The 26,554-nt window shown below is 54.1% G+C and overlaps 1 protein-coding gene across 3 annotated transcripts in view; it reads left to right on the top strand.

Moving 5' to 3' along the window:
• The window catches only part of HNF4A (hepatocyte nuclear factor 4, alpha), a 57,704-nt gene that overhangs the window by 16,126 nt on the left and 15,024 nt on the right, over nucleotides 1-26,554 (top strand). For 2 of the 3 annotated variants that reach the window (XM_012657937.1, XM_012657936.1), the window contains exons 1-5: nucleotides 15,232-15,487; nucleotides 19,071-19,245; nucleotides 20,387-20,481; nucleotides 25,587-25,693; nucleotides 26,365-26,520. In XM_012657937.1, the coding sequence (XP_012513391.1) occupies nucleotides 15,373-15,487; nucleotides 19,071-19,245; nucleotides 20,387-20,481; nucleotides 25,587-25,693; nucleotides 26,365-26,520 (648 nt within the window). In that variant the 5' untranslated portion in view covers nucleotides 15,232-15,372. Of the gene's footprint in view, nucleotides 1-15,231; nucleotides 15,488-19,070; nucleotides 19,246-20,386; nucleotides 20,482-25,586; nucleotides 25,694-26,364; nucleotides 26,521-26,554 lie in introns of those variants that run through there. The other variant, XM_012657938.1, reaches the window with a different exon arrangement.

Here is a 26,554-nt window from a genome sequence, read left to right as displayed (position 1 = left end):
GTGAAGCTTTGGAAAGACGGTGTTCAGTCAAGTCAAGTGAAGTTACGCTGCAGTAACAAAAAAGGCTCCAAGGCTCAGTGACTTAACACAGCACCGTTTATTGCTCACTTACAGTACACGTCCACCGTGGGTCGGCAGGGCCTCTCCTCGCCACGGCAACTCCGCATCTACACTTGCTTCCACAGCACCTATAGCGCTGGCTCTGAGAGCTTCTGCCCAGGAGTGACACAGGTTGTTTTCTGCTCACATCTCATTGGCCAAAACAAATCACACATAACTTCAAAGGAAGCAAGAAAAGTGTAATCCTCCTATGGGCCTGAAAGGAGAGAAGCGGAATAGTTGAGAGCAGCAGATACACTAAGAGTAAGGGTCTAAAAGATGGGTCTAGAGAAATGGGCTGAGTCACGACTCACTGGGTTTGTCTGACTTTGGCCACTATGACCAAGCCCACCAAGTGGCCTTCAGCACCTGTTCTCAGAGATGGGAGAAGATGGTCTGACAACACTATTCTGACAAGCAGACATTTCTCCCAGGCAACAGCTCAGGATTCCTCCTGTTTGCTGGGGGAGGCGGGAGATGCTGCTATTTCCTGGGTGGTTTCATCTGAACTCTGTGGTCAGTTTTTGTCCATTCCCTGAAGGGAGATGAGGCAATGTGGGCTTTGGCTGAGCTATGATTTGGTTCTGTCACTGGTTTTAAAAGCTATCCAGGGAAGGGCAGTGGAAAGGAGGGGAATTCGAGGGCAGGGTCCCAGCGAGCAGGGAGCCTGGCTCAGCGCTTGGTTATCTGGTTATCAGGCGGTTTCCCGGAGGAGGTTTCAAAGTGGGGTCTGAGGGCTCCCTGTGTCAGAAGCACCTGGAAGCTCATTAAGCATCGAGGCCTGGGCCCCGATCCTGGAGCCTAGAGACAGGGCCCCAGGCATCGGAATTTTTATTCATGGCTCCACATGATTCCTGTGGACGCTGAAATCTGAGGAGCACTGAATTACTGGGAGAAAATTTCTTGTGAGTCTAGAGGTCTAGCACAGTGATTCTCGATTGGGAGTGATTTTAACCCGAAAGGAACATTTGTAGATGTCGGAGACATTTTTGGTTGTCACGCCGTGGGGGTGGGGGAAGGTGCTCCTGGCATCTGCTGGGTAGAGGCCAGAGATGCTGCTAAGTGGCCTGCAACGCACTGACAGCCTCCCCACAGCAAAGAACTGTCTAGCCCAGAATGTCGATAGTGCCAAGGTCAAATCAACAGTTCGGACCCTTCTCAATGCAGGAGCACAGATGATTTTTAAATCTTTTTATTTTACTTTCCAAAATTTCTACGATAAGTGTGGAAGTCTTTCCACTGAATATCTATTATGTACTAAGAACTTCATGTATGTTGTTATCAGTTCCTCCTCAAAAACCCTTTCAGTCCTTCATCCAGAAAATATCTATCAAGCACCTACTATGTCTTTAATTTTAAACTATTCAAGATGTGGGGTGTACCCTGGGGAATACAACAGACAAGGATCATGGGGGTTGAAGACATGGAAATAGATAATATACCTGTAACTAGTCACACGTGTAATTTCAAATTGTGGTAAGTGTTAAGAAGAAATCACAGCTACAGGGACAGAAAATAAAAAGGTGAGCAGTGGGGAGAACCTACATAAACAGAAAGGAGAGTCCTCCCCAGAGAAGGTGACAAGGAAGTCACGATCTGAAGGATCCTTTTTGCCAGCCATGCAAAGAACCAATGACCCATATTCCTGGCAAAGGGGAAAGGATGTGCAAAGGCCCTGAGATGGGAAAGAAAAACTGAAAGAATGGCCAGGATGGTTGCTGCCAATAGGGGTGGGGGCAGTGGAATGAAATGAGGTTGGAGGTGTGGGGATCCAGAAACAAGGTCGTGCACTGCCTTGCCGTCTATGGCAGTTGTATGAGTTTTATTATAAATGCATAGGAAGTCACGAAAGTTGAAGTCGGGGAGGGATCTGATGTGTGTTTGTGCGAGATCACTCCCGGCCCCTGGGTAAAGAGTGGGCGGTAAAGCCAGAGTGGAAAAAGGAGAGACGTGAGAAGACTTTTGTAGACCCGCAGAGATGATGATGATGCGACAGGGTGGAGACGAACAGATGATGACAATTCTAGATGCCGTCGGAAGTGGCAAGAACTGGGTTCTCTGATGAGTTGGGGTGAGAGGGAGGGCGCCACGACGGCGACTAGCAGGGTCTGGGCTTGAATCACCGAGAGCGGTGGGGGGTGGAATATGACATGGAGATTTTACTGTTGTTCTCTTTTAACAACCGAGGAAGAGGAAGTGAATCGTCCAGCTTCACCAGGCCAGTACACGGACTCCAATCCAGGTGTGTCTAACCCAAAGGTCATACTTTCCCCACTCCCCTGTACCCACACATTAATTTTTATAATGGGGGGAGTGATATGGAATGCTAGTAATATCATTATAAATGCCCCTAAATGCTAATGCGGGCTTCCACAGGGAACCCCTGCAAAGCCTGGGCCGTCCTCAAAGGCGCCTGCACGTTGGGACAGGGTGTTGGGTACAGACGTTTTGCAGATAGTGGAATGGCAGCAAGGCGCCGGCTTTGGGAACTAGTTTTAAAATCCTGCGTTCCGATTGGTGCAGTGGCCACCTGCTGGTGTGTGATTGGAGGGAAGTTCGTTGGGGGGAGGTAACTAAACCCAACGAACTGTGATTGGTGATCTTGCCAGGCTGGCTTCTGCTGGATTTGGAGAGACGTAATCTGTCTGGGCCTGTAACTGGTGAGATTGTAGAGCGGCCTTCGCTGTGATTGGTGAAGCCCGTGCGGCTATTTAAGTTTCTGAGCGCCAGTTCCTGCATCGGCCACTAGGAGGAGCCCGGGAAGCGCAAAGCTCGGCACTGTGGAGCGTCTGGGCCCGCTCCTCCCGGACGCCCTCCGGCTCAGCGCGGTGCCAGTTCTGCCCTGCACAATGGAGCAACCGAAGGACAGAAGTGGGGCGGGGAGTGTGTCAGGGCTCCCAGCTGCGGCCCGGGTGGCCACGCTTCTCTGCACAGCTCCTTTGGCCTCTTCCTCTGGCTCCCAGCCCTGCAGAGGACATTGGCTGACCCGAAGGGTGGAGTTGAGGGTTCTCGAAGGTTTGCGAAGGCCCGGGTCCAAGTTGCAAAATTGTGGAGCCTGTCAAGTGAGACTCAGCAGCCCATCTCCTCGGCTGCGTCCTCTGCCTGCCGCGGAGTCCTCAAGTTTAATGGCCTCCACCGTTTCCTTCAAGGTCCTTAAAGAGTTTTTCCCAGGTAGCATCTCATTGGAGCTTAGAGCTGTCCAGTGCAGGTAAAGGCCACTAGCTCAGGAGAGTGCCCCATCCAGAGAGGCCCCCTGCCCATCCCCAGGTGCCACCACACCGTGCTGTTCCTTGTCTTCGCTGCACTTGACCACTGTTTGTAATTTATTTCGTTTTTTATTTATTTACTTCTTGCTGTCTGTCTCCACCCTGCCTGCTCTGCAGGGAGGGAGTAGGGTTGCCAGGCACAATACAGAACACCTAGTTTCATTCGAATTTGAGATAAACAGCACATTTTGAAAGCACAAGCACGTCCCGCGCCTTATTTGGTACATAACTCATACTAAAAAAATTATTCATTGTTTATCTGAAATTCATATGTAACTGGGCGTCCTGTATTTTTGTGTGCTACGCTGCGACCCTGTGAAGGAGGCATCTTGCCTGTTGTGTTCACTGCTGCATTTCCGGCACCCACAGCGCAAGTTGAAGGTGCTGAATAAATGTTGAGTGTTTGGATGGACACGTTCCTTCCTTCGTTCACCCACTCATTCACCCAGCCTATCTATGTGAAGTGCCAGCCAGGTCCTGGGAATATGGCTGTACATGGGACGCAGTCCGATGGAGGAGGCAGACAAGTAACCATTAACCACCACCTGACTAAACTATGATGATGGAAAGCTTTGGGAGATGTGAGGGGACAGAGGAGGAACCCCTAACCCTGCCCAGGCCAGCAGGACTTCCCAGAAGAAGATGACTGAGACGGGGTTTGGAGAATGAGGGGCGAAGAGAGAGGTGTGATAGCTCTCTGCTCGAGACAAGGAGAGGCTGTGGGGTTCTGGAAGCTGCGGGTGGCTGGGGAGGGCAGATGAGCAGTGTGGATGGGGCAGTCGGACAGGGGTGAGAAGGGCACGTTCATGTTCACTGGGCTTTCCTGCCCACCAGTCAGGCACAAGAGTGAGGCCATGTTGGCATTATTGCGCCCATCATATAGGAGAGGAAACTGAGGCTTAGGGCAGTGAAATGCCTTGACTAGGTTTACAGTCTGAGAGGGAAAAGCCGAGCTTCAAACTCAGGTCTGGCAGACCCCGAAGCCTGCACCCTTCTAGAAAAGCCACTGAGTGAGGGATTATAACCCCCGTGGGAGAAACTGAGGCTCATCAAGGCAACAGGGCTCTCGCCGTGAGTGCCCAGTTCAGCAGCAGAACACCGAGACAGTGCACGGGCGTGGTTCGTCCCAAGCCCTGCAGAGAGACAACAGGAGAGCCGGGGCAGCACCCAGGGGTCCAGGCCACTGTGTCTCCCATTCCTATGAGGGCTGGGTCTCTGGGAGCCCCTCGCTGAGCCCTGTGGCTAATTCCTTGCCTGGGTCCTGGACAGGTCCGCGGTTTCCATGGAGACCGCCTCCCACCATCCCTGAAATCTCATTGTGACCAGTATTAAGGGATTAACTCTGCCCGGCAGTGCTCGCAGGGTCTGGGGTGCCGGGGGGGCAGCAGGAGCTCCCTCAAGGATGAAGAAGTTGCCCACTGTGCACCAGGAGGAGGATGTCAGACTGGGGCCAGGGCTTCCCCCAGGACTCACCAGGTATGGTCCTGACTCCACATCTGCCTGGAAGGAAGGATGGGGTGGCAGGAGAGAGACCCAGAACCAAGGGGAGGGTTCCAGATTTGGGAGCAGTGTGGAGGACTGGTCCCTGCAGTCCCCAACCCAGGAAGGCCAAGGGCCCTGAGGGGTGAATGACATTCTGATCAAAGCAGGGTCCAGATACCCTCAACAAGGTGAGGGGAGCCCCATAGAGTCTTTTAGGGGTACTCCAAGGCTGCCCAAAGACCAGCTATTTAATCTCCCTCATTTGCAGTTGGGGAAACTGAGGCACGGAGAGGGAAAATGACTTGTCCAAAGTTAGTGAGTCGGTGAACTGAAGCAGGTCAAGAATCCGGAGGGAACCCGGAGGTTGCCTGAGCAGAAAACATTTGGTTAAAATCTCATTGCCACGTCTGTCTCGAATTCCAAATCCTCCTCCCTGAGCTCAGGAATGGGCTGCCTTCAGTCTCCTCCTCTGGAGCCCGACCTGTCGCTGTGCTTCCATCCCCTCCCTGCCTCGCCTCCTCCTCCTGACCCTGCTACCCGCACACCCTGAGGCTGGCAGAGAGGTCCAGCCAGGCTCCCCAGTGCGGGAGGGCATGGCCACCAGGCCCTGACTCTTCCATGCAGGGGACGGCCCCTCTCTGTGTCCCTGTCTGGATGACTTTGGACATTTTTTGTTCCACACTTCAGGGGTTTGGCGGCCCAGCCACAGTGGGGACCCAGACAGCCCACCCCACCTCTTGCCCTAGGAAGGCCAGGTCTGCCCGGGAGAGATTTAGGCCAGGCTCCAAAGCTGTCTGGGCTGGGTTCCTGGAAGGCCACATCAACGCAGGGGCACAAACACTCGCTCTGGAGCCAGGTAGAGACAGTTCACATGCTGCTGACTTAGCTCACTGAGAAAATGATATTTCCTGAGCCTCAGTTTCCTCACCTATGATGGGGGACAAGAATCCCACCTTCCTCAAAGCTTGCTCTCAACATCTGTGGCAAAATCTGTGATGTCGCATAAACAAAGCAAGGCACAGCACAGTGTCAGAACCAGGGGTAGGATGTACGCTCTCATATGCCGTTTGGTCTGGAGAAAAGAACACTTGGAAGATATATTGGAAAGCGAGAGAAGTGGTTCCCCACGGTGAAGGAGTGAGGGGGAAAACAGCGGACAGAAGACCGGGTAGAAGCAGGACTTCTCTGTTTGTACCTCTTTTTTTTTAGACAGAGTCTCACTCTTTTGCCCGGGCTAGAGTGCCGTGGCATCAACCTAGCTCACAGCAACCTCAAACTCCTGGGCTCAAGCGATTCTCCTGCCTCAGCCTCCCAAGTAGCTGGGACTACAGGTGTGCACCACCACACTTGGCTAATTTTTCTATTTTTAGTAGAAATGAGGTCTCGCTCTTGCTCAGGCTGATCTCGAACTCCTGATCTCAAGCGATCCTCCCACCTCGGCCTCCCAGAGTGCTAGGATTATAGGCGTGAGCCACCACACCCAGCCTGTACCTTTTTATATTTTGATTTTGAACCATGTAAATGTAGAACCGATTCAAAACTAAATGGAACAATTTTAACAAATTAGGTAAAATATCAAATAATAATCACACGCACCTCGATAATATGACAGGTGTGCAGCCAAGATTGAAGCCCCTGCACTAGGAACAGAGAAAGCCTGGCTCCGAGTCACAGAATCTTGATCCGGAAGGGCCCTTTGTTTTAAGTCTGTCTCTTATTGCTAATAGCAACAATAAAAGTCTTGCTACCAAGAATCAGGAGCTCTCTAAGTACTGGACACAGTGCCAAACACTGTCTGAACATCATCTCATTTAATCGGCATTTTGACTTCGTGAGGGAGCTATCATTATTCCCATTTTATGGATGGGAAAACCAAGTCTCACTGAAGCTTTGACTAGTAAGTTGCAGTAAGTTGCAGAACTTGGATGCACATCTAGGCCTTTCCGGCTTCAAATTTTAAGCCCTCCTACAGGGGCTCTCAATCTTGGCTACACATCAGAATAATCTGGGAATTTTAAAAAACACTGATGTCTGCCCTGCCGCCCCAAAACCAAGGATTTGATCATTGGTCTGTGATGGGACCTGGGTACTTTTTAAAGGTCCCAGATGATTTTATTTCACCATCAGGGTTGAATCTCTGCTTTATGCTAGACGGAACTTCTCAAATGGGAAACAAAGGCCAAGTAGGGAAATGACCTTGCCCAAGGTCACACAGTGGCTGGAACCAGAGCTGGGGCAGGGCTCCCAGAAGCTCACATGGAGCTTTTGTGCAAATAAGAAAAAGGCACCCCACTCTGGGCAGACAAAGCCCCGTGGGCACTTGGCTTGGCAGTTGCGACAAAGACTGCATTTCCACCCCACTTGCCCTCTTGGCTAGAGAACTTTGGTGCAGTGAGCAACCTGTACAATTGTTTACAGTGACGCTGGCCTGAGTCTCAGGACTTCCAAACACTTCACCTTAGTGACCTCCAGGCAAATCCCTGGGGCCCCTCAAAACAAGGTTCAGGGAGACCAAGGGTGGCTTCTGCAATGTGGGCTCATCCCTTACTCCCCAAACCAGAGTCTGAGCCAGACAAGGGCTCCCCATAATCCTTAAGGGCTGGGCAGGCCCCATCTAGCTCCCAAGGTCACCCCTGCAGATAAAGTCAGGAACATAAACAGGCGGGAGGAACATAAACAAGAGGACAGCAACACACTCAACCCAGATGTCACAAGCCACCTGGCAGGAGGCAGCCTGAGGGGAGGCCCCACCCACACAGGCCCAAGTCCTCCTGGCTTCCTTCCTAATCACTCTCCAGACCACACTCTGTACCCTACCTCCTGAGCCCGGTGGTCAGCATCTCCCACAGTGCCCTGCTCTCTGGGCACCTGTCACTGGCACTTGCCGTGTGGTGGCCCTGGAGTGGCCGGGGAGCCTCAGGTTAGGAGCTCAGACTCTGGAGCCAGACTGCTCAGGTTTGAATCCGGCCTCTTATTCCTCATCAGCTGTGTGAGCTGGGGCATAGGACTCAACCTCTCTGTGCCTCTGGTCTGTACAGTAGTGATAAAAACATTACCTGTCTCCCAGAGTGGCTGTGAGGATCAATGAAGGAACACAAAGTCCCTACGACAGCCGTAACACAGTGACTGTGTTGATTGAGGCACATGTTTTGCTCCGTTTCATCCTCATGACAACACTCGGAGTTAGGTATCATTGTTCCCAACTGAAAGAAACTGAGACTCAGAGAGGTCGAGAGAGTCAGGACCGGGCTCTGCGTCTTTCTCTAGGGCCCGATGCCCCCAGAGACAGGACATGGCTGAGATGGGTTATAATGCAGAGTGTCTACTGGTCACATTCCTCAGGGAGTCCACAGGACTCAAGGCCAGGTGAATGGCCCTGACTTGGGCCTTCTGGTGGCTTTCAGACACCTCTGTTTCCAGCCAGCCCTGGGAGAGAGGGGAGGATGGCAGGGGAGGGCGTTTGCAGAGCCATCTTGCTCACAGATGTCCTTCAGCACATCACTCAGATCCAGAGAGAGCCCTTTGTTCCCATCCAGGCTGGAGACCCTGACTACCTGGGGTGACCTTCTATCCTTGGACAATTCACTTGTCCCCGACCTCCATCTCCCTGTCTGTACAGTGAGGGGATGAGGCCGGACCAGTGGTTTTCCAGCTCTCGAATGCAATGTTAGGGAAGATCACATCTAAAAGGCAGTCTCTTGTTGAGGCAGGATCTGTGGATACACCCCCTTGGCCCCTGGGAGCCTCAGCACCCACTTTGAAAAGCCCCAGCCCGCATCCTCCTAAAGGTTCTTCGGGCTCTGACACCGCAGGATTCTAGAACCCCGAGCCCAAAGCTGCCGCTTTGCCTCCCTGTTTGGAGAGCTCTTCCCCAGCGGCTTTTATCTGTCTTTGGTAACAGAGCAAATTTGCTCAGGACCGGGTGCAGCGGAGCAAGCAGACTGTTGACTCTTGAGCAAAACCTGGCCTTTGGAGGGCGGCAGAGGAGGCCGCGGGATGTGCGTGGGGAGGCCACTGGCCTCTTGCATAACCTGGGAGGCCTCCTGCCCACCCGGGCCTTTTCAGGGTTAGGGGTGAGGCAAACCGCAAACTCATGCCCAGTTAATTTTTTAAGGCAAAATCAACAGGCTCAGCAATGATTAGCAGGCAGGTAAGTTGGTCTAAATGGTCCCAAGGAGAGGGAGGGAGGAAGGAGGCCTGTAGAGGCCCAGGGATGGGGTCAGTTATCAGTTAACCACATGAATGTTGTTTCCTTCCAAACCCGCTGGCCTTCAGCCCCGAGCTCCCTCATCTTCCTCTCGGAAACACTCCCGTGGCAACCCAGTGGCCACCAGTCATTGAGTGAACCAACACACCACCATCCATGGCGCTGCCAGGGCCCGTGAGGGCTGCGATGAAGCAAAGGGTTCTCCTGGTTAAGATCAAGCTCACCCATTGCCACTGTGTGGCTTTGAGCAAGTCCCTTCCACACTCTGGGGCTCATCAAGGGGCCCCAGGTCTACAGTTCAACCTGCAGCCTGCCGCCAGTTCCCTGGAGGCCTCGCTGTCTCCATCCACAAAATGGGAGGCTTAGTGGAGACATCCTTTCCAGCCTTGAAGTTTTGTGGGGTCGTGATTTAATTAAGCCACAGTGGCCTGCACCCAGGGTGCAGAGGGTGGTAGGAGCACCGTTTCAGGAGCTCAAGGAGGAGAAAAGATGCCCAGACAGGGAGGGGGCCTACCTGGTATCTGCTGTTGGTGCCAGCAAGCATCAGATCCCAGCTCCAGGAAGAAGCCAGTCCTCTCAGACGGGAGGCGGGGGTCCCTGTGGGGCAGATGGGGTGGCAGGGACGGCCCCCTACCTCCTGGACCTTGGGAGCTGCCAAAGGAAGCAGCGAGGCCCAGCCAGCCTCGGGCCCCGTGGCTGCCTGGACTGGAGTTTGGTCAGTGGTTGGGGACCTATATTGTGAGATAGTTAGGACTTTGTCCACAAACTGGAATTTGAAATTTCAAAGGGGCGAAACTGAAGGGCCCTACCCCAGAGTGGAGATGGCTCTTGGCTTCTTTCCCCCATGACTTTTGTTCTTTGTCTCGATAAGTCCCAAGTTTTCCCTGCACCACTTCCAGGTGCGGAGTGGGGGAGAAAAGATAGGAGATAGTGGGGTGGCGAGCAGCGGGTGGCTGGGCGTGTGGAGGATGCCCCTGATCCGCCTGTGCCCGGGGATAGGGTCCTTCACTTCTCAGGTCCTTGAGCTCCTTAGCAGTCCTGCGATGGCGAAGCCACCAGCCCTGTGGCAGGATTCTGCCATTCTTTCCGGGATTCCAGGAGTGAGGCAGCACGTAGAGGGTCACAGCCCTTTAGCTCTGAGTCAGACTCAGGTTCAAGTGACAGCCCCTCTGTTACGAGCTGTGTGACTTTGGGCCAGTCACTTCACCTCTCTGAGCCTCAGTGTTATCATTTATAAAGTAGGCATGACAACAGTCCCTACCTCCGGGCAGATAATAGGAGAAGAGTGGGGGTTCTTAGCACCATGCTTAGCACAAAATTTCTCTTTAAACATTAGCCGTTATTACAATTTAAAAGAAAAATGATGTAGTCCGTAGCAGCAGCCTCTTCCCCACTGTGTACAGCAGAGGCATGAGACCCCTGCCTCCTTCTCAAGGTCTCCATTTCTCCATCTACAACATGAAGGACTTGGACCTCTCCGTGGGCTCCAAAGTCCTCTGTTGTCCCCTGGGAGCTGCTGCCTCTTGCGCTGAGGCCGGTCAGCTCAAAAGTGAGGGTCAGAGAGAAAGAACAGCTGCTAGATTGATGGCCCCGAGGCCAGTGCTTGTTCACGGCTGGGCGTGCAGTACCCAGGAGCTCTCCTGAGCAGGGGTCCTGACTCTGACAGAGTATGTGGCCAGCCTGCAGTCCTGGCATCAGTGGCCAGTGATGAAAATCACTGCTGTTGCCCCGTATGCCTGCGCACGGTTGTTTCATGCCTGAACTACGCCTGCAAAGAAGGTACCAATCCTATTTTTCTTATGCTGAGACTAAAGCTGAGAGAGGCAGAAGCAGAGGTCACAGAGTTTGGTACAATAGCACTGCCTGAATTTTGACCAGATCTGTCTGACTTCAGGGTCTGTGGCTTACGTCCCTACAGAGGGGTAGAGGGAAGGAGGGCTAAGAACCTTATAGTATTCTCTCATTTAATCTTCACAATAAACTGCAAATTAGGCCCATTTTACAGAAGGAGAAATTGAGGCTTCAAAATACTAACTTGCCCCGTGCAGACAGCTGGCACTGGAGCCTCCTATAGCATGGGCCTGGCAGGTAAACAGCCACTGGTGTGCAGGCACCAGAGACCAACACCCACAGGCTGACACCTGTTCAGTCTGCACAAAGAAGCTTAGTATTTTTTATAAGCAGGGAAATAAAAACCAGGCCAATACTTGTGACATTTGCTCTGCTACCTGCTGTATTTAGTTTGTGCTTATGTGGAGGCATCTAAGCACAGTCAGGTTAGCGTTCTTCCTCGTGGTAGAGCATTATGATGTTGCTTTCTTTTCTTCCATTAGTTAAAAATTGTCTTGTTTTTTTCCCTTGGAGGAAGGGAATGAAACTTTTTTACTGATACATAGTAACTGGACATATTAATGGGGTGCATGTGATATTTTGATACATGCATATAATGTGTAATAATCCAATCAGGGTAATTAGGACAAACATCATTTCTTTGTGTTGGGAACATTTCAGATCTCTTCTAGCTATTCTGAAATTTACAATCAATTATTGTTAACCGTTGTCACCCTACTGTGCTATCGAACACTAGAACTTACTTCTTCTAATTGTATTTTTGTGCCCATTAACCAGTCTGTCTTTATCCCCTGAATAAAACTTTAAAAGTTTCCTCAAGATACTATACATTTAAAGCACCCCTGAGGTCTTGTTTCTTCCACTTCCCTTTTTCCCTCCTTGTATAACATGAAGAACATTGTATTAATCTGATTTTTAAGGATCTTTCTGTATGTTATGTGTTAAGGTATCCCACTGAAACGTTTCACATTGCAGACCAAAGTCTACTTATTTCAGGGGGATGGGACCATGGCATCCTTAGCCATTGTTACAGAATACGTGGAATAGTAATTTAAAACGTAAAGTTGTGGCCAGGCACAGTGGCTCACGCCTGTAATCCTAACACTCTGGGAGGCCGAGGTGGGAGGATCACTTGAGCTCAGGAGTTCGAGACCAGCCTGAGCACGTCTGAGAAAAAAAAATTGAAAAATTAGCCGGGCATGGTGGTTCACACCTGTGGTCCCAGCTACTCTGGAGGTTGAGGCAGGAGGATCGTTTGAGCCCAGGCGTTTGCAGTTGCAGTGAGCTACGATGATGTCACTGTACTCTAGCCTGGGTGACATAGCAGACTCTGTTTCCAAAAAAAAAAAAAGTAAAGTTGTAACGTAAGTATGTTTAAAACGGAAACACAACGGAAAAAGCCGTGAAATGTCTTGGGTCTTAAGTTCTCTGTATTTATGCAGCTGACTTGTCCGTTACTGAACTATGAATCCAAAGACTTTTTTCCAGCTACTTGCATCTGGAATCCACAAGGATTCGGGGCAGCTGCCACCTCAATCTCTTCCCTATATTATCATAGTTTGGTTGAAATAAGCTACACAGTAACAACGAACACAAAAAAGGAATAATAACTTGCCTGAGGTCAGAGAGCCAGTAGATCTTACAGGTGGTGTGTCATTTATATGAGGGATATGTATCTAGAAGATATTGTTTGGAGTTGGCTAAGGCTGGGGTGACTCATGTATGTAATAAATTATGCAACTTATAGTTGATGAGTGGATAGATTTACTTATGGGGTAGGTTGTGGTGGAACATGAATCTGGAATGTGCCTCATAGACAGTCATGCATGTTGTGTGTTTGGTAAGTCATGTATGTCATAGTTTGTGTACTTACCTTACTGTGTGCAGGGCGTACTAGTTCTTGTATGTAACAGGTCATGTATGTGGCATGGAATGGTGGAGTTGATTATAGATCTTATTCAACTGAATCTAATCTGTCATCTATAGAGAGATGCATTGTTATTCTTGTTATCAGTTAAACTCTGACATGCTAATGATCACATTCCACTTTCAGAAATGTGGAAGTGTGCCTCCTTGGGTTGACGAGGCGCCATTCGTAGAGGCCATAGCTTGCTGGATCATACAGCGGGTATCTGTGCGGGGAATAGCCATTCGTGGCCTGTCATTGGAGCCAGACAGGTGGCAGGGACCTGGGTCAGCCCCCGGAGGCCCCTCCCAGAACTGCCCTCCACTTCTCTTCCATGTTTGTCCTTAGTCAGGTCTTCCTTTTCTGCTCAGCTCTGCACTGCCCCTAAGGCCAAGGGACCCGGGCTCAGGTGTCCCTGTGGTGGGGACACGACAAAGAGGAACCTGCCAGGTTTTGAAGTCTCCTTCAGGCCCTTAACAAATCTTGAAGTAGGGGTTGGGGGGCACTTCTCTCTTCTTCCCTCCCCCAGAATCCTGTCCTGACCAACAAACAACTGGGCCAGAATCATCTCCCCATTTTACAGATGGGGATATTGAGATCCTAAGAAGAGATGGGATGTCAACAAAGCCATCCGAATAGTGACAGGGCTAGTTCCTAAAACCAGGTCTCCTGACATCAATCCTAGCCTGTCTTCCCCTCCAGAACAATTGCTCCCTCTCCCCTTCCCCCCAGGAAATAGCACTTTCAGGTTCTCTGGCTCCAGGGGTAGGATGGAGGAGGGCAAATAAAGCTAAGCTGAGAGAAAGGGCTTCTAGTAGCTGGACGAGTGTGGAAACGAAGCCTCCTGTACCCCTAGACACCCCTCATCTCCTGATTTGCCCACTCAGTAATTCACCCGCCCATTCGCTCATTCATTTACTCAGTAATTCACTTTTTCACTAATTCACCCACTCGTTAATTCGCTCATGCACTCAACTCACACATTAATTCACTGTCTCTGATTCACCCACTCATCTCAGCTCTCCCACTAATTTGCTCTTGCTCAGAGGTCTTACCAAGTCCTTCCGACCTGTGCCTCCGGCCGCAGCGGGGGACAGGGTCTCAGGCCCTTCTGCTCTGTCCTTGCTCTCTACCTTCTATGCCATGACTTTACCTCCCCAGCTAGATTGGGAGCCCATGAAAGTGTCCGCACAAGAAGGCAGTGAGCGCTGGAGGGGCAAGAGGAACGGGGTGTGCCATGAGCGGAAGACAGGCAGGTGCGGCTGCACAACTTCAGGGCCCAAGTCCGAGATGGAAACCACAGCCCCGTGTTCGAAAATTGTGATGCCTTTCAAGATAGCAACAGCAGAGCATTAAACCGAGCCTGGGGGCTTTCTAAGCGTGGGGCTCTACGTGACTGCACGGGGGGTACACCCATGAAGCCCGCTCCGAAGGGAGGAGATGGGTGGAGAACAACAACGGAGACAGAAAAGGGGACACAAAACAGAGAGGGAGGAGGAGGAGGGGTAGGCGTTGGCCAGGCACCGCTTGGCGTTTTATTTATGCCATCGCAAATCACTATTCAAAACACCCTTCGAAGTTGATTGTACATTTCACAGAGTAGGAAACTGAGGCTCAGAGAAGAGAATCATTTACCCAAAGTCACGATTAGTAGGTGGTAGGCGCCTGAATGTAAACCCAGGTCTGCGGGGCTGGAAACCTCGTCTCCGCCTGTTCTGGGAGGGGGTGTGGGGGAGGGACAGGAGAATGTGACAGGGAGATTGGAGATGGAGTCTGTCTGGGCCAGAGCAGCTGGGGCCTGTGAGGGCTGGTGGGTACCATAATAGGATCACAGGGAACAGAGGAGGGGACCTAGAGGTGAGTCTGGCCGTCCCAAACCTCCAACCCATTCTGCTCCCAGGAGGTGGGAAACTGCAGGGGAATTGGAAGAAAGGTCTCAGAACAAGGAACCAAAAGATGGGCATCTGGGACCTGGGATTTGGGTTTCTAAATCATGGGCCACGAGGCAGCTTTATCTCCGCAAGAGCATTGAGGGTAGAAGTCAATGATTTGGGAAGTTATTGAATTAGGGCGTCTTGGAGGTAGGCTGTCAGCGTCTGATCATATCAGTTAGAACGCCCGACTTGGGGGGACGATAGCTGGGGGGTGGCTGAGTCAGGGGTCAAATGAGCTCCGGGGAGTTACAGTGCCTGCCTCGCAGAATTGGTAACTGAGTATTGGTGAGTTAGGGCCCCAACAGTTGTAATTAGCACCCCGAGTGTCAGCCAGAAACCAACAAACAGCCAAATCCCGGCGCCCCGCCCAGGCTATCCACCAGCGGGGGACCGATTAACCATTAACCCCCACCCCTCCCGGGCAGAGCCTCCACCCCTCCGCAGGGGCTAGGCCAACACTCCCGCAGATCCTCCCAGAGGACGGTTTGAAACGAAGGAAGGCAGAGACAGAGGGCGCCTGGGAGGAGGCAGTGGGAGGGCGGAGGGCTGGGGCCGGGGCTCGGCCCCAGAGCCTTCAGGGTGGGCATCGTGGGCAGGGCAGGTGGCCGAGGTGTGGAGCAGGGGAGAATGCGCCTCTCCAAAACCCTCGTCGACATGGACATGGCTGACTACAGTGCTGCGCTGGACCCAGCCTACACCACCCTGGAGTTTGAGAATGTGCAGGTGTTGACGATGGGCAATGGTAGGTGGGGGCAGGGAGCCCAGGTGTGCCAGCGGGGGCAAGTGTGCCCATGTATGGGAGTGGATCTTTGGCACTTAACTTTGGGGTAGGAGAATGATCGAGAATGGTAGGTTGGTCCAATAGGCAGGCGTAAGTGTCGCCAGGTGAAGCGAATGGGCCCAGGTACGGCGACAGAGGCATTCTGAGTGAGAGGAGGCCCGCAAGGGTAAACTTCCAGCAAAAGTAGACTCCGAGTCTTCCCCTCCGGCCCCCTTGGTCCCTGTTGCTTCAAAGCTGCTCTGCTCCGTGCAGTGACATGATGGCGAACTCCCTCTTGGCGTCCAGCTCCAGTAATTCAGCCCAACATGGCCCCTTCCTGAACCCCTCGGGCCTAGGTCCAGAGACATGGAGAGATACGTCCTGTCCCTGGAGTCGGAGGTTGGAGGCATGCCTGCATTTCAGTCTTTGGGACTTTCCTAGGGAAATTTGCACTTAGAGAAAATGGTGTTTTCAGGGAAGGTTTGCTGAGTAAGAAGCCAACTCAGCAGTGTGTGTGTTGTGTGTGTCTGTGTTCCTGTGTGTGATCGCGAGTTCCTACGTAAGCGTGCAGGCGAGGTAGTGTACGTACAGGCAAGTGTGTGCCTTTGGGAGGATATTCGGCGTACTTTTGTGTTCAAGCGTCTGCATGTGCGTGTGCCGGGTCTATTTCAATTCGTATTTGTTCATTGAGTGGGCCTGTGTTTGCGCCCCTGCCGGGTGTCTGTGTGTGTCTTGCTTATGCGTGTCAGTGACCGAGTGTGCGTGTGCACGCGTCTGTAGGTGTTTCCACATGTGTGCTGCGTATGTGGGTCATGACCGTGTGTGTTTGCGCATGTGCATATGTTTGTGGCCCTGTGCTTTCTTTACCTGCATCCTGGGTGTGCATTTTGTCACGTGCCCGTGTTTGCACCTTCTCTGTACATGTGCTCATCTCCTGTTCCTGTGGTAGCTCATGGCCAGCACGGCTGGAAAGGGCGGGGGGGAAGGAGCCGCTGGGCACTGCGTATGGTCAATCTCACCAGGTGCTTGCCTGCCCTGACGCCCCCTCACTGTGTGACCTTGGGAATGTCACCTCCCCTCTCCTGCCATCTGTGTCTTCTACAAAATGGGCTGCATCACCCCCGGCCTGCTGGCCGGCCGGCTTTTAGGAGTGTCTGAGGATCATGTGAGGGGTTTGAGGGGAACACACACTGGAAATCGCCAGCAAGTTGCTCCTGCACTAGGCAGAATGTCATGTGTCCCCACAGGGACAGAATGTGCTGTCACCCTCCTAACCACTGCCCAGCCCTGGGCTGCTCCCTGAGGCGTCCCCATTACCCCTTCGGAGTCCAGGAATCATGTGCTCCTGAGGTGGAGACCAAGTTCCTCAACTGGTGTCCCAAGGACAAGACAGCCTCCAGCTCTGGAACCAGAAAGATCTGAGCTCCAATCTGGCATAGGTCCTTCCTACTTGTGTGGACACAGCCAGCCATTTTCCTCTCTAAACCTGTTTCCTCGTCTATAAAATGGGGATAAATAATAGTATCTGCCTCCCAGGGCTAACCAGAGGATGAATAAGACAAGTTGCCTCAGTGCTTCGTCCTGGTAACTGGTCCTGGCCCCCACAGGGGTGGTCTCAAGGCCTCTGAGCATCTGTAACAAGAGCCTCTGGCATTCCTCACTGGAGTCGGAAGTGATCTACGAGTACAAGTAGGGTTATGTGAGGTTGTTCTCCAAAGTGTTTTGAGTACATCCTGGACCAGTGGCTCGAAAGCGCCAAGGAGAGCTCCCCATCCATCCCCCACCCCCATACAGCAACGGCAGCCGGGGCTCCTTGTTGATTAAAGGTCCCAGCAGACACCTCGACACATGTGGCACTGGCCAGAGTCGTCCAGCACACCTGGACCAGAAATCTGGCCACTGTACTCAACAGCACTGTGAAGACCCTGGGCAAGTCACTTGCCCTCTCTGAGCCTCAGTGTTCTCCCCTAAAGAATGGGGGTGATCAGCTGACCTCAGGGGGGGCTGTGGAGATGATATACCTGACAACACCCGAGCCATCCTGGCCACGAGGTGGGAGCTCCTTCCCCAGCCTCCCCCTGAATGGCCGGGAGTTGTGGGGTCAGCTCTCCCTGGGGGCTGGGGGAGGAGAGGCTGAGGGAGAAAGGGCACCTACACGGCTTAACAATTATCCCCATCTCCAGGAATAATTCACCAAGTGGAGGGGGCTGCACTCCTGGGCACACGCGAGAGTCCGGGATGTTCCGCCAGGCCACGGCAGAAATGAGATGCGGCAATCTCTGCTTGTGCGCGGAGCCCGAAAGTTCTCCGCTCCCAGGGTTTTCTCCTGCAGAAAAGTTTTATTTCACAAGGGCGGATGTAGTGCTTGCTGTGTGCCGAGCGCTTCGCATATATTGATTCACTGAATCCTCATAACAGCCCCAGGGGGCTATTGTGCCCCATTTTACAAGTGAGTGGACGATGGCAGGGAGAAGGACACCAACACAGCCAACACCACGCAGCTGGAAAGTGGGCAGGCTGGGACTTGAACCCAGGCAGAAGAGCTTCAGAGTTTGTGTTCTTAACTGGATGTCCCCTTAAGGGACATCCTGAATCCCCAGGGTCAGACTCAGGATGTCTGTGAAAACCTGTGTGTGTGTGTGTGTGTGTGCGTGTGTGTGTGTGTGTGTGTGTGTGGTGTGTGGACTGTGCAGTGTGCACGCGCATGGACTTCCGGAGGGGGGATGATCTGTAGTGTTTATCACCTTCTCCAAAGGGTCTATCCTTGCTAGAAGATTTGCTTACAAAAAAAGGGGATTCAGCCACTGACGTTTTTTAAAAATTTGAAAATAGACCAGTCTAATTGAATTGCTGCTCCTTTTACAGCTGGGGAAACTGAGGCCCAGGGGCAATTGACGCAAGGGAAAGGAACTTACCCACAGTCACAGGAGAGCTAGTGGCCATGTCAACGCTAGCGCCCAGCCCCGGGCCTCCTTTGCCCCCCACCTAGGATCCCCCTTCCCATGTTTATAATGATGCAGTAGCTTCTGTCCCTGGGACAGGAGGTGTTCAAGGCTGCCACGACCCTTGCCATGATCCTCTTACGAGGGCAAGTGACAGTTTTCGGTGCATGTCCTCCCTGTTCCCCAGAGAGTCTGCAGGGCCCCTGGGCTCCAAGCTGAGATCCGCTCAGTCCCGGTCACTCGATGAGAAATGAGGGACAGGACCTGGTTCTAGGGAGAAGCCAGGGGAGTATTTGTCCCTTCCACAGCCCCCTCTGCTCAGTGAGGAGGCTATAGGGGTCATATGTCCCCTGGGAGGTGGCCAGGTCTTCATTCTTTCCCAGAGAAAGCCGGGGCCAGTAGCCTCCACTGCAGGGAGAAGCAGACCCTTGCAAACAACGCTGCGGAGACAGTGTCACAACCACCCCAGTTTCTAGATGAAGTTCCGAAAGGCCAAGTGACTTGCCCAAGGCCATCGAGGGCCTGGCTGGGGCTGAAGCCCTGGAAAGATCCCCCACAAGCCTCCTATTGGTCTCTGACTTTCTGCCTCGCCTGAGACCTCACTACCTCCTCTTCTGGCGCAGACACATCCCCGTCAGAAGGCGCCAACCTCAACGCGCCCAACAGCCTGGGTGTCAGCGCCCTGTGCGCCATCTGCGGGGACCGGGCCACAGGCAAACACTACGGTGCCTCGAGCTGTGACGGCTGCAAGGGCTTCTTCCGGAGGAGCGTGAGGAAGAACCACATGTACTCCTGCAGGTGAGGAGACCCCAGGAGGGGGCCTCGACTTCTATAGCTGGGAAATGGGTGCACTTGGGCTCACATCCCCAGAGTCTGCCTTCTCCCTGAGTGGGTCCCAGAGGCACCTGCCCTTCCAGGCCTTCAAGGATCTTCTGCTTTCTCAGACTTTGTGGATCTAGGGGGAACATCTATTCTAGGAACCCCATTTACTGATCATAAAGCTATGGGCTGCCCTTTAATGAGCACCTGCCACATGCCAGGTGCCATCCTACGTCTTTGCGTGTATCCTACCGTCCCCACGAGCCTGTTGTTATTTTTCCCATTTAGCAAATGAGGATCTGTGAGGCTTAGGACCACTCCTCCTACGAAGCCTGGAAAGATGGGCCCATCCTCCAACCCGGTGCTTTTTCTGGGACAAATAGGGGACCGGCCCCAGGCCTTTCCGCCTACCCTACGGGCTTCCCAAGGCCGTGGGGAGCCCTTTTCCAATCTCATTCCAGGCAGGAGCCATGAAATCATAGCAGCTGTCAGTCGTGAGCAATGGCCGTATACAGCAGCCGTGCCCCATCAGTGTGTGATGTCATCTCACCTGTCAACACCCCTCTGGGATGGTCACCCTTGTGACTCCCATTTTATAGATGAGGAAGCTGTGGCTTGGAGGGCTGGGCATTTGCCCAAGGTCACTCTGCTTGAATCAGTGGCAGGACCGATGTGGACACTCAGGGCCGCACCCATAACCACTGTGCGGCGCTGCCTCTACGTCCTGCCCTCTCCAGAGAGGCTGATGTGGACCACGTACTGTTGGCCATGACCAGGAGCCTGCCGTGTGTGCTGGGCTTTGTAGGATGTGGTGGGAATAGCAAGGCTCTGGCACTCAAGAGGCTAAGGTCCCCAGCTCAGCTCTACCTGCACCCAGCTGAGTGACCCAGGGCCACATGTTGCCTCTCTGAGCCTCAGTTTCCGCATGTTTAGCAGGACGGGATTGGACTCTTAGGGAGTCCATAGGGCCTCTCCAGCTCCTGTCAGTTCTCACGAGAACGCCGGGGATGAAGGGATAGAGCACTGAGATTGGGGGTCCCCTGAGGGCCGGGGGCCCTAGTTCTGTCCTAAGAGAGAGAAGTTGTTTCTTCTCCATCCAACCATCCAAAGCTCTCTCCAGATTTAGCCGGCAGTGCGTGGTGGACAAAGACAAGAGGAACCAGTGCCGCTACTGCAGGCTCAAGAAGTGCTTCCGGGCTGGCATGAAGAAGGAAGGTGAGCCTCAGCCCTCCTCCAGCCCATCCCCCACCCCCCACCCGCACCCACGGTCTGGACAGTCATTTACAACTGTAGCCACACTTTATGACTCGGTGACAGGCCCCGGGTGACTGGCTAATGACTGAGAGGAGGGAGGGCCTGGAAATCTGACCATGGGGAGCGGCTGGGCTTGGTCTTGAGAAAGATTCGGAGATAAGCGCCCACTCTCAGCTACTCGGCCTCCCAGCAACCACCACCCCTGCCTGCCCGCGCCACCGCCAGGCAGCCACATTGGGTGTTTTCTTCTTAATATAAGATTCCAAACGTTAGGAAAAGTGTAGAGAATGACATTTTGCAAACACCCAAGTACCCACCACCCTGACTTCACAAAGGTGACAGCGGGGGCAGCCCTATTCCTGAGCTTCCCATCCCAGGGACAAGTGCCCCTTCAGAAACGGGAACGAGGCCCCAGGCTCGTCCTGGCTGCAGGAGGATGACAAGAGCAGAGCAGAGCATTTATTAGGGTCGTGCCAGGCCTCCTGCCAGCCGCAGACACCAGTCCCTGGGCTGGGCTTTCTCCACGTTTGGTAGCTCCTCTCCTTCTCATGGCGTGGCTGGAGCTACCATGACGCCCCTTGTCGTGGCTCAGGGTACCGAGGCCCGCAGAGGCGGAGCGACTTGCCGAAGGCCCCACAGCCAGCCAGGGGAAGACCTGAGGTCTGAGCCCCAGAGCTTTGTGCTGTTTGGATGACACCTCGGCGCTGCCTGCTTTATGCCCCCCACACCCCAGGAACAACTTACTTGGGCTGAAAATTGTTTTCAGCCCAAAAACAGGAAGCAAAAATCTTTTAACTGCTTTTTCAAAGTAACTTGGGTCCATTTTCAAATCTCTTCGTCTCCTTCGCCTCTTGACTCACCTTCCCCAGCTCTGGGACTAGCCCCCAGCCTAGCCGGCAGCTGCGCCACACCAGCCAAGCCCTCGGTCTGGTCCTGTACAAACAGACACACACACACACACACACAGACACACACACCCCAGAAGCGGGAACCTGGGACTCCACCTGCCCCGGGCCCTGTCTCTGCCTATGAGCCCCTGTTTTCTCTGCTCCCTCCCATGGAAGTATCTTCTGTGTCTCAGCCCTACAGGGCCTTAGTTTCATGAGCGCCGTTGGAAAATCTGGGCTGGCTGATCCCGATGAAGGAGTAGGGGTGGTCCCCAAGAGCCCCTCCTGCTCTAAATACCACAATTCTAACATCCAGACCTCAGTGGCTCTGCACGTGGAGGAGGGGCTTTTTCAACCTGCAATTACCGCCCCTCTCAGCCCAGCTGTCCATGGGGCTGAGCCTCTTTCGCCCGCTGCCACTTCCACTCTGTGCGATGAGAGAGGTTGAGTGGGGAGGTGATGCATGTATGAACAGTGGGAGACGAGAAAAAGGTTAGAACTGCAGTCTCAGGCTCTAACATTCTGTGGTCCTAATAGTCAGTGATTCTATTATCCCAATAGCCTGAGGTCTTAGGCACTGATCGTGCAGAGGCGGTGTCCAGGGGGCATCGTGTTTGAGAGGATGAATCTCTCGTGTTGGCATTTCAGGCCTGGTCACAGGCAGGGGGAGAGTGGTTGGCAGCACCTGAGCAGGTGGTTACCTGCCTAGGCTGTGTGTGGCCTGGTCCTGCATATGGTCGGTCTTTATATATGTCTCTTGTTAAACATCCAGAGTCATTTTCACCTGTGTAGCTTTAGGGAGGTTTCTGCGCCTTCTGGGCTCCAGTTTCTCCATCTATAAAATGAGGGGGTTGGATAATGATCCCTTCAGCTGTATGAATCTAGCCCCGTACTCCCTGCCCTACCTGTACAAGGACATGCCGCCCACCGGGACATGTGTGCTTGTTCCCTGGTCCTTCACTGAGCTGCCACAGCGCCAGCAGTCCCCATACCCGGCTCCTGGAGGACGAATGAGAACCCCAGGCCACTCAGCCTTGGCTCAGCCTTGCAAATAGCCGTTTGCTTCTTAGCCTGGGGAAACTGACATTGTGCCAGGAGGACAGGAGAGTTGGCTGATGGCAAGTGTGTGCGGGCTAGTAAACGTTGGCGCTTACTTACGTGCCTGGGTTAACTGGAAGATCATGACACATGCAGTCGCTTGGTTGCTTTAAGAAGCGACAGGGTGGCAAAGTGTTCAGTTGCCACTGCCGCCAAGCCCTGGGAAGTTAGGGTGTTACTAGCCCCACCTAAGTCTTCCAGACCCCAACACCCCTCCTTAGCCTGGTGGGAAGTTCCCAAAGCCAAAGAAGGTCCCAGTGGAAGTCTCACCGATCAGGAGAGTTGGGACGAGTTCTCATTTCCTTTTCTTGATGACCTTAGGAGAATTTGGGGACTGAAACCTAGTCCCTTGAGGACCGGAAACCGCGACCTGGAAATTGAGGATTTATAGACCAGCTGGGTCTGTAAGAGATCATCAAACCTCTCCCCTCATACTCCACAGATGAGGAAACTGAGGCCAGAGAGGTGATGTGGTGTGTCAGGGGTGGAGCCGGGACCAGAACTCAGGCTCCCGGAGCCCAGCAGACACCAGGCTCCCTGGAGCGCAGCTGCGACTGATCAGCTGGGAGGCGTATTCTCTGGCCTGGGTTCTGGAAAATCCTCTGGACCACAGGGAAGGGCTTCAAATCTCATAGGCCTATACGTCTTGGCCAGAGGATATCCCACAGTGGCTAAAAGGGGCTTCCTAGAGGGACAAAGACTCCAGGGAGAAACCTGAGGGTCATCGTGCCAAAAGCAGGCCAAGGGTTCCTTCTTACAAGCCAAGGTCAGGGCGACAGACACCTGCCTGGGCCTCAGCTGTCAGGCCCGGGACAAATATCTGGCTCCTGGCATCAGGGACCCAGCCCAGAGAGTGGGACCAGGGGTTGCAGGAGGTGAGGGTTGTTAATGGGCCAGGGGCCATCGGATGCTGCCTTCCCCGGACGCCCTGGCCAGCTCCCCACAGGCCCCCACCCACAGATTCTCTGAAGACAGGCTCATCTCCTCTCCGCCTCTGCCCAGGTCGGTTAATATTCAATAGAAGTTACATTAGGTCCCCGACCCTGCTAATACTGAGCAAACATTTGGAAAACATCATTCCGTGACTGAGCTCGCGCCGGGCACTGATAACGCCCGCCTAACCTTGAGGAGCTCTAGCGGCAGCTGCTGACAGCAGCCCTTTCATTCCGCCCGCCGGCCACTCGGCGCCCTGGTGGGTGCGGGCGCTGGCAGGGCCGCGTGGGAGGGGCGCCGGCAGGCGGGGCGGACGGCACCGGGCAGGGCAGCGGTGCTCTGAGCTGCCCATGCGGGCAGTGGGTCTCCGAGAGAAGATCGCTTACCCTGGGGTCTCTGTCGTATCCCACGGACCCCTGGGCTCGGTGTAGACTGACTTTTATTCTCGGGTTTCAACAATGTGTGAAAATCGAGAGAGAGCAGAACAGCTGGGATGTCGTGTTCCGTGGAGAAATAGGGAGGTTGTCAGAATTAGGGCCAATCTCATCCATCGCCTTCTTTTGCTCACTCGATAAATACTTACTGAGCACCCACTGGGTGCCAGGTTCTCTCCTGGTTGCCGTGGCTACAGCAGTGAACAAGAGGGATGGAGTTCTGGCTTTCTGGATCTTTCCTTCTTGGGAGACAAACAGGAGAGAAATTAACAAATCATTCTATGATAAGTGGCTTGAAGACACATAAAGCAGGGTGGGAGCAGAGCGCCGGGGCCCGACCACGTCAGACAGGGCAGCTGGAGCGGGTATCTGAGAAGGCAGCGCCTGTATGCAGACGCGAGTGAGGGGAAGAAACAGCTAAGCCCAGGAAGAGAATTCCAGGCCGCAGAAACAGCGTGGCAAAGGCCCAGAGGGCAGGCGTGCGGATGTACCCCGAGCAGGGAGGCAGGTTTAGCAGGGACAGAGAGGATGTGACAGACCATCCCGCCATGAGGACTTATGAGGCGGGAGGCACTGGCTTTGAGCAGCAGGGGACACGACCTGGGTATGTTTGAATGGGTCCCTCTGTCTTCTGAGAGGGAGTGCAGATGGGAGGGGCCAGGCCAGAAGCGGAGCCCGGTGAGGAGGGCCCGTGCTAACCGGGGAGAGAGTGGGGCCCTGAGCGGGACGGGGGGGGGGCCAGGGAAGCAGAGGATGCTGCCCAAGCTCTGGCCTGAGAGCCTGGAAGAACCAGCCTGCCGGTTCCCAAGACGGGCGAGAGTGCAGGGAGCAGGTTGGGAGGGAAAAGCTTAAGGGTGGGGAAACTGAGGCCCAGAGAGACGATGCCATTCCCAGCAGCACACAGAGAGAGGGTGGCAGATTCTGGCCAGGGGCCCAGGTCTCCTGTAGCCTTGTCCTCGCTCCTTCCCATGTCAGCAGAGCTCATTTCTTGGGGAGGTCAGGACGGTGGAAGGACCGTCTTACCTCTTAGGCTGGGACCGACCTGGATGGGTGGGTGGTGAGGTGCGGGGCCCTGGCGGGTCCCTGAGTGCCAGGGAGAGGCCAGCGGTGGGGCAGGAGGGAGACAGAGCCTGGCTGACTCTCAGACGGTCAGTCTGGAGCACACGCAGCTCCTGCTGCTGCGCAAGACCGTCAGGGCAGGTGGGGGCCTCAGACCTCATCTCAGGAGCCCCTCCCTGGGCTGGTTCCGTGCCGCCCAGAGCAATTTGTTTTGTTTATTTTACCCTCTTCCATGTGGAAAGGAAGGGACCCGTTTCTAGAACGGAGCTTGAAAATCTAGTCAGATCCCCTCCTCTGTGCCCAAGACCTCTCGTAAGCCCTCTGCCAAGCCATCGCTGTCTTGCACGCCCCTGGTGATGGGTGGATCACTCCTGCAGCCTCCCCATGGTGCAGGGGGCAGTTCTGGTGTTTGGAAAGTTCTCCCGCAAGCTAAGTTAGACCCCATCTCCCCTCAGTCCCACACGCTGACGTGGGCTCTGTCCTCTGGACGCCCTCCATATACTCCCACCCCCAACTGTGTCTCCAGGACAGCCCTGCAGTGTCTCTGGGTTGGACTCCCTCCTCCTGCTCCTCACCCACTTGCTGGTCATGGACACCCCCACCCCCCTCACCCCGTCCTCGTCCTCCCTCCTCACTTCTCTCTGCCTCCTCACAGCTGTCCAAAATGAGCGGGACCGGATCAGCACGCGCAGGTCGAGCTATGAGGACAGCAGCCTGCCCTCCATCAACGCGCTCCTGCAGGCGGAGGCCCTGTCCCAGCAGGTACCAGGCGCCCCTCCCAGTCACCTGGGGATCCCCCACACTGCTCACTCCCTCCACCTCTGTCCTTCCCAGCTAGGCCTGGAGCAGCTGATACCACGGAAGGGACGCTGAGCCCAGTGTCACATAGCCGGTTCAGTAGCAAAGACAGAACTGGAACCCAGGCCTGGTGCGCTGGCACACTTTCTAGTTCCTCCTGCTGCCTGCGTCCCACAGGCCAAGCAGGGTCTTTGCTCTCACTGAGGGCCTGAGACCAGCTCAGCAGCAAGAGAACAGAGCAGTGGGCCAGTGAACAGACAGGGCTGGCAAACAGGCCCAGCCAGCCCCTTGCTGTGTGACCTTGGGCAAGTCACAGCCCCTCTCTGGGCTGTGCTTGCATCATGTCAGAGGAGGAGGAGAATTTCTGCCCTGCTTCTCCTCTGAGGCTGAGAGATTCCTTGAGGCTCCAGAGAGCTGGCGGAGGAGGAGGCCCAGAGGGAGCCCCTCTCCTCCCTGTCTGCTTCCTCCCATCCGCCCATTTCACAAGCTTCCTTCAGAGCTGGAAGATTCCCACGGCCCAGCTCCCTCCCTCACCCCTTTCCATAGAGGGAAACTATCCAGGGAGGGGGCTCTGTGCCGGGGACAGAGGGTGCAGGATGGCCCGGCCATCCCAGCATTTTCCTTGCTTCCTGCAGATCACCTCCCCCGTCTCTGGGCTCAATGGCGACATCCGGGCCAAGAAGATCGCTAGCATCGCGGACGTGTGCGAGTCCATGAAGGAGCAGCTGCTGGTGCTCGTGGAGTGGGCCAAGTACATCCCGGCTTTCTGTGAGCTGCCCCTGGACGACCAGGTGAGGGCGGACATGGAGGTGGGCAGTGGTGGAC

The sequence above is a fragment of the Propithecus coquereli genome, unplaced genomic scaffold, assembly GCF_000956105.1.
Source record: "Propithecus coquereli isolate 6110/MARCELLA unplaced genomic scaffold, Pcoq_1.0 Scaffold566, whole genome shotgun sequence".
NCBI lineage: Eukaryota > Metazoa > Chordata > Mammalia > Primates > Indriidae > Propithecus > Propithecus coquereli.
This window is presented reverse-complemented; position numbering and strand designations above follow the sequence as displayed.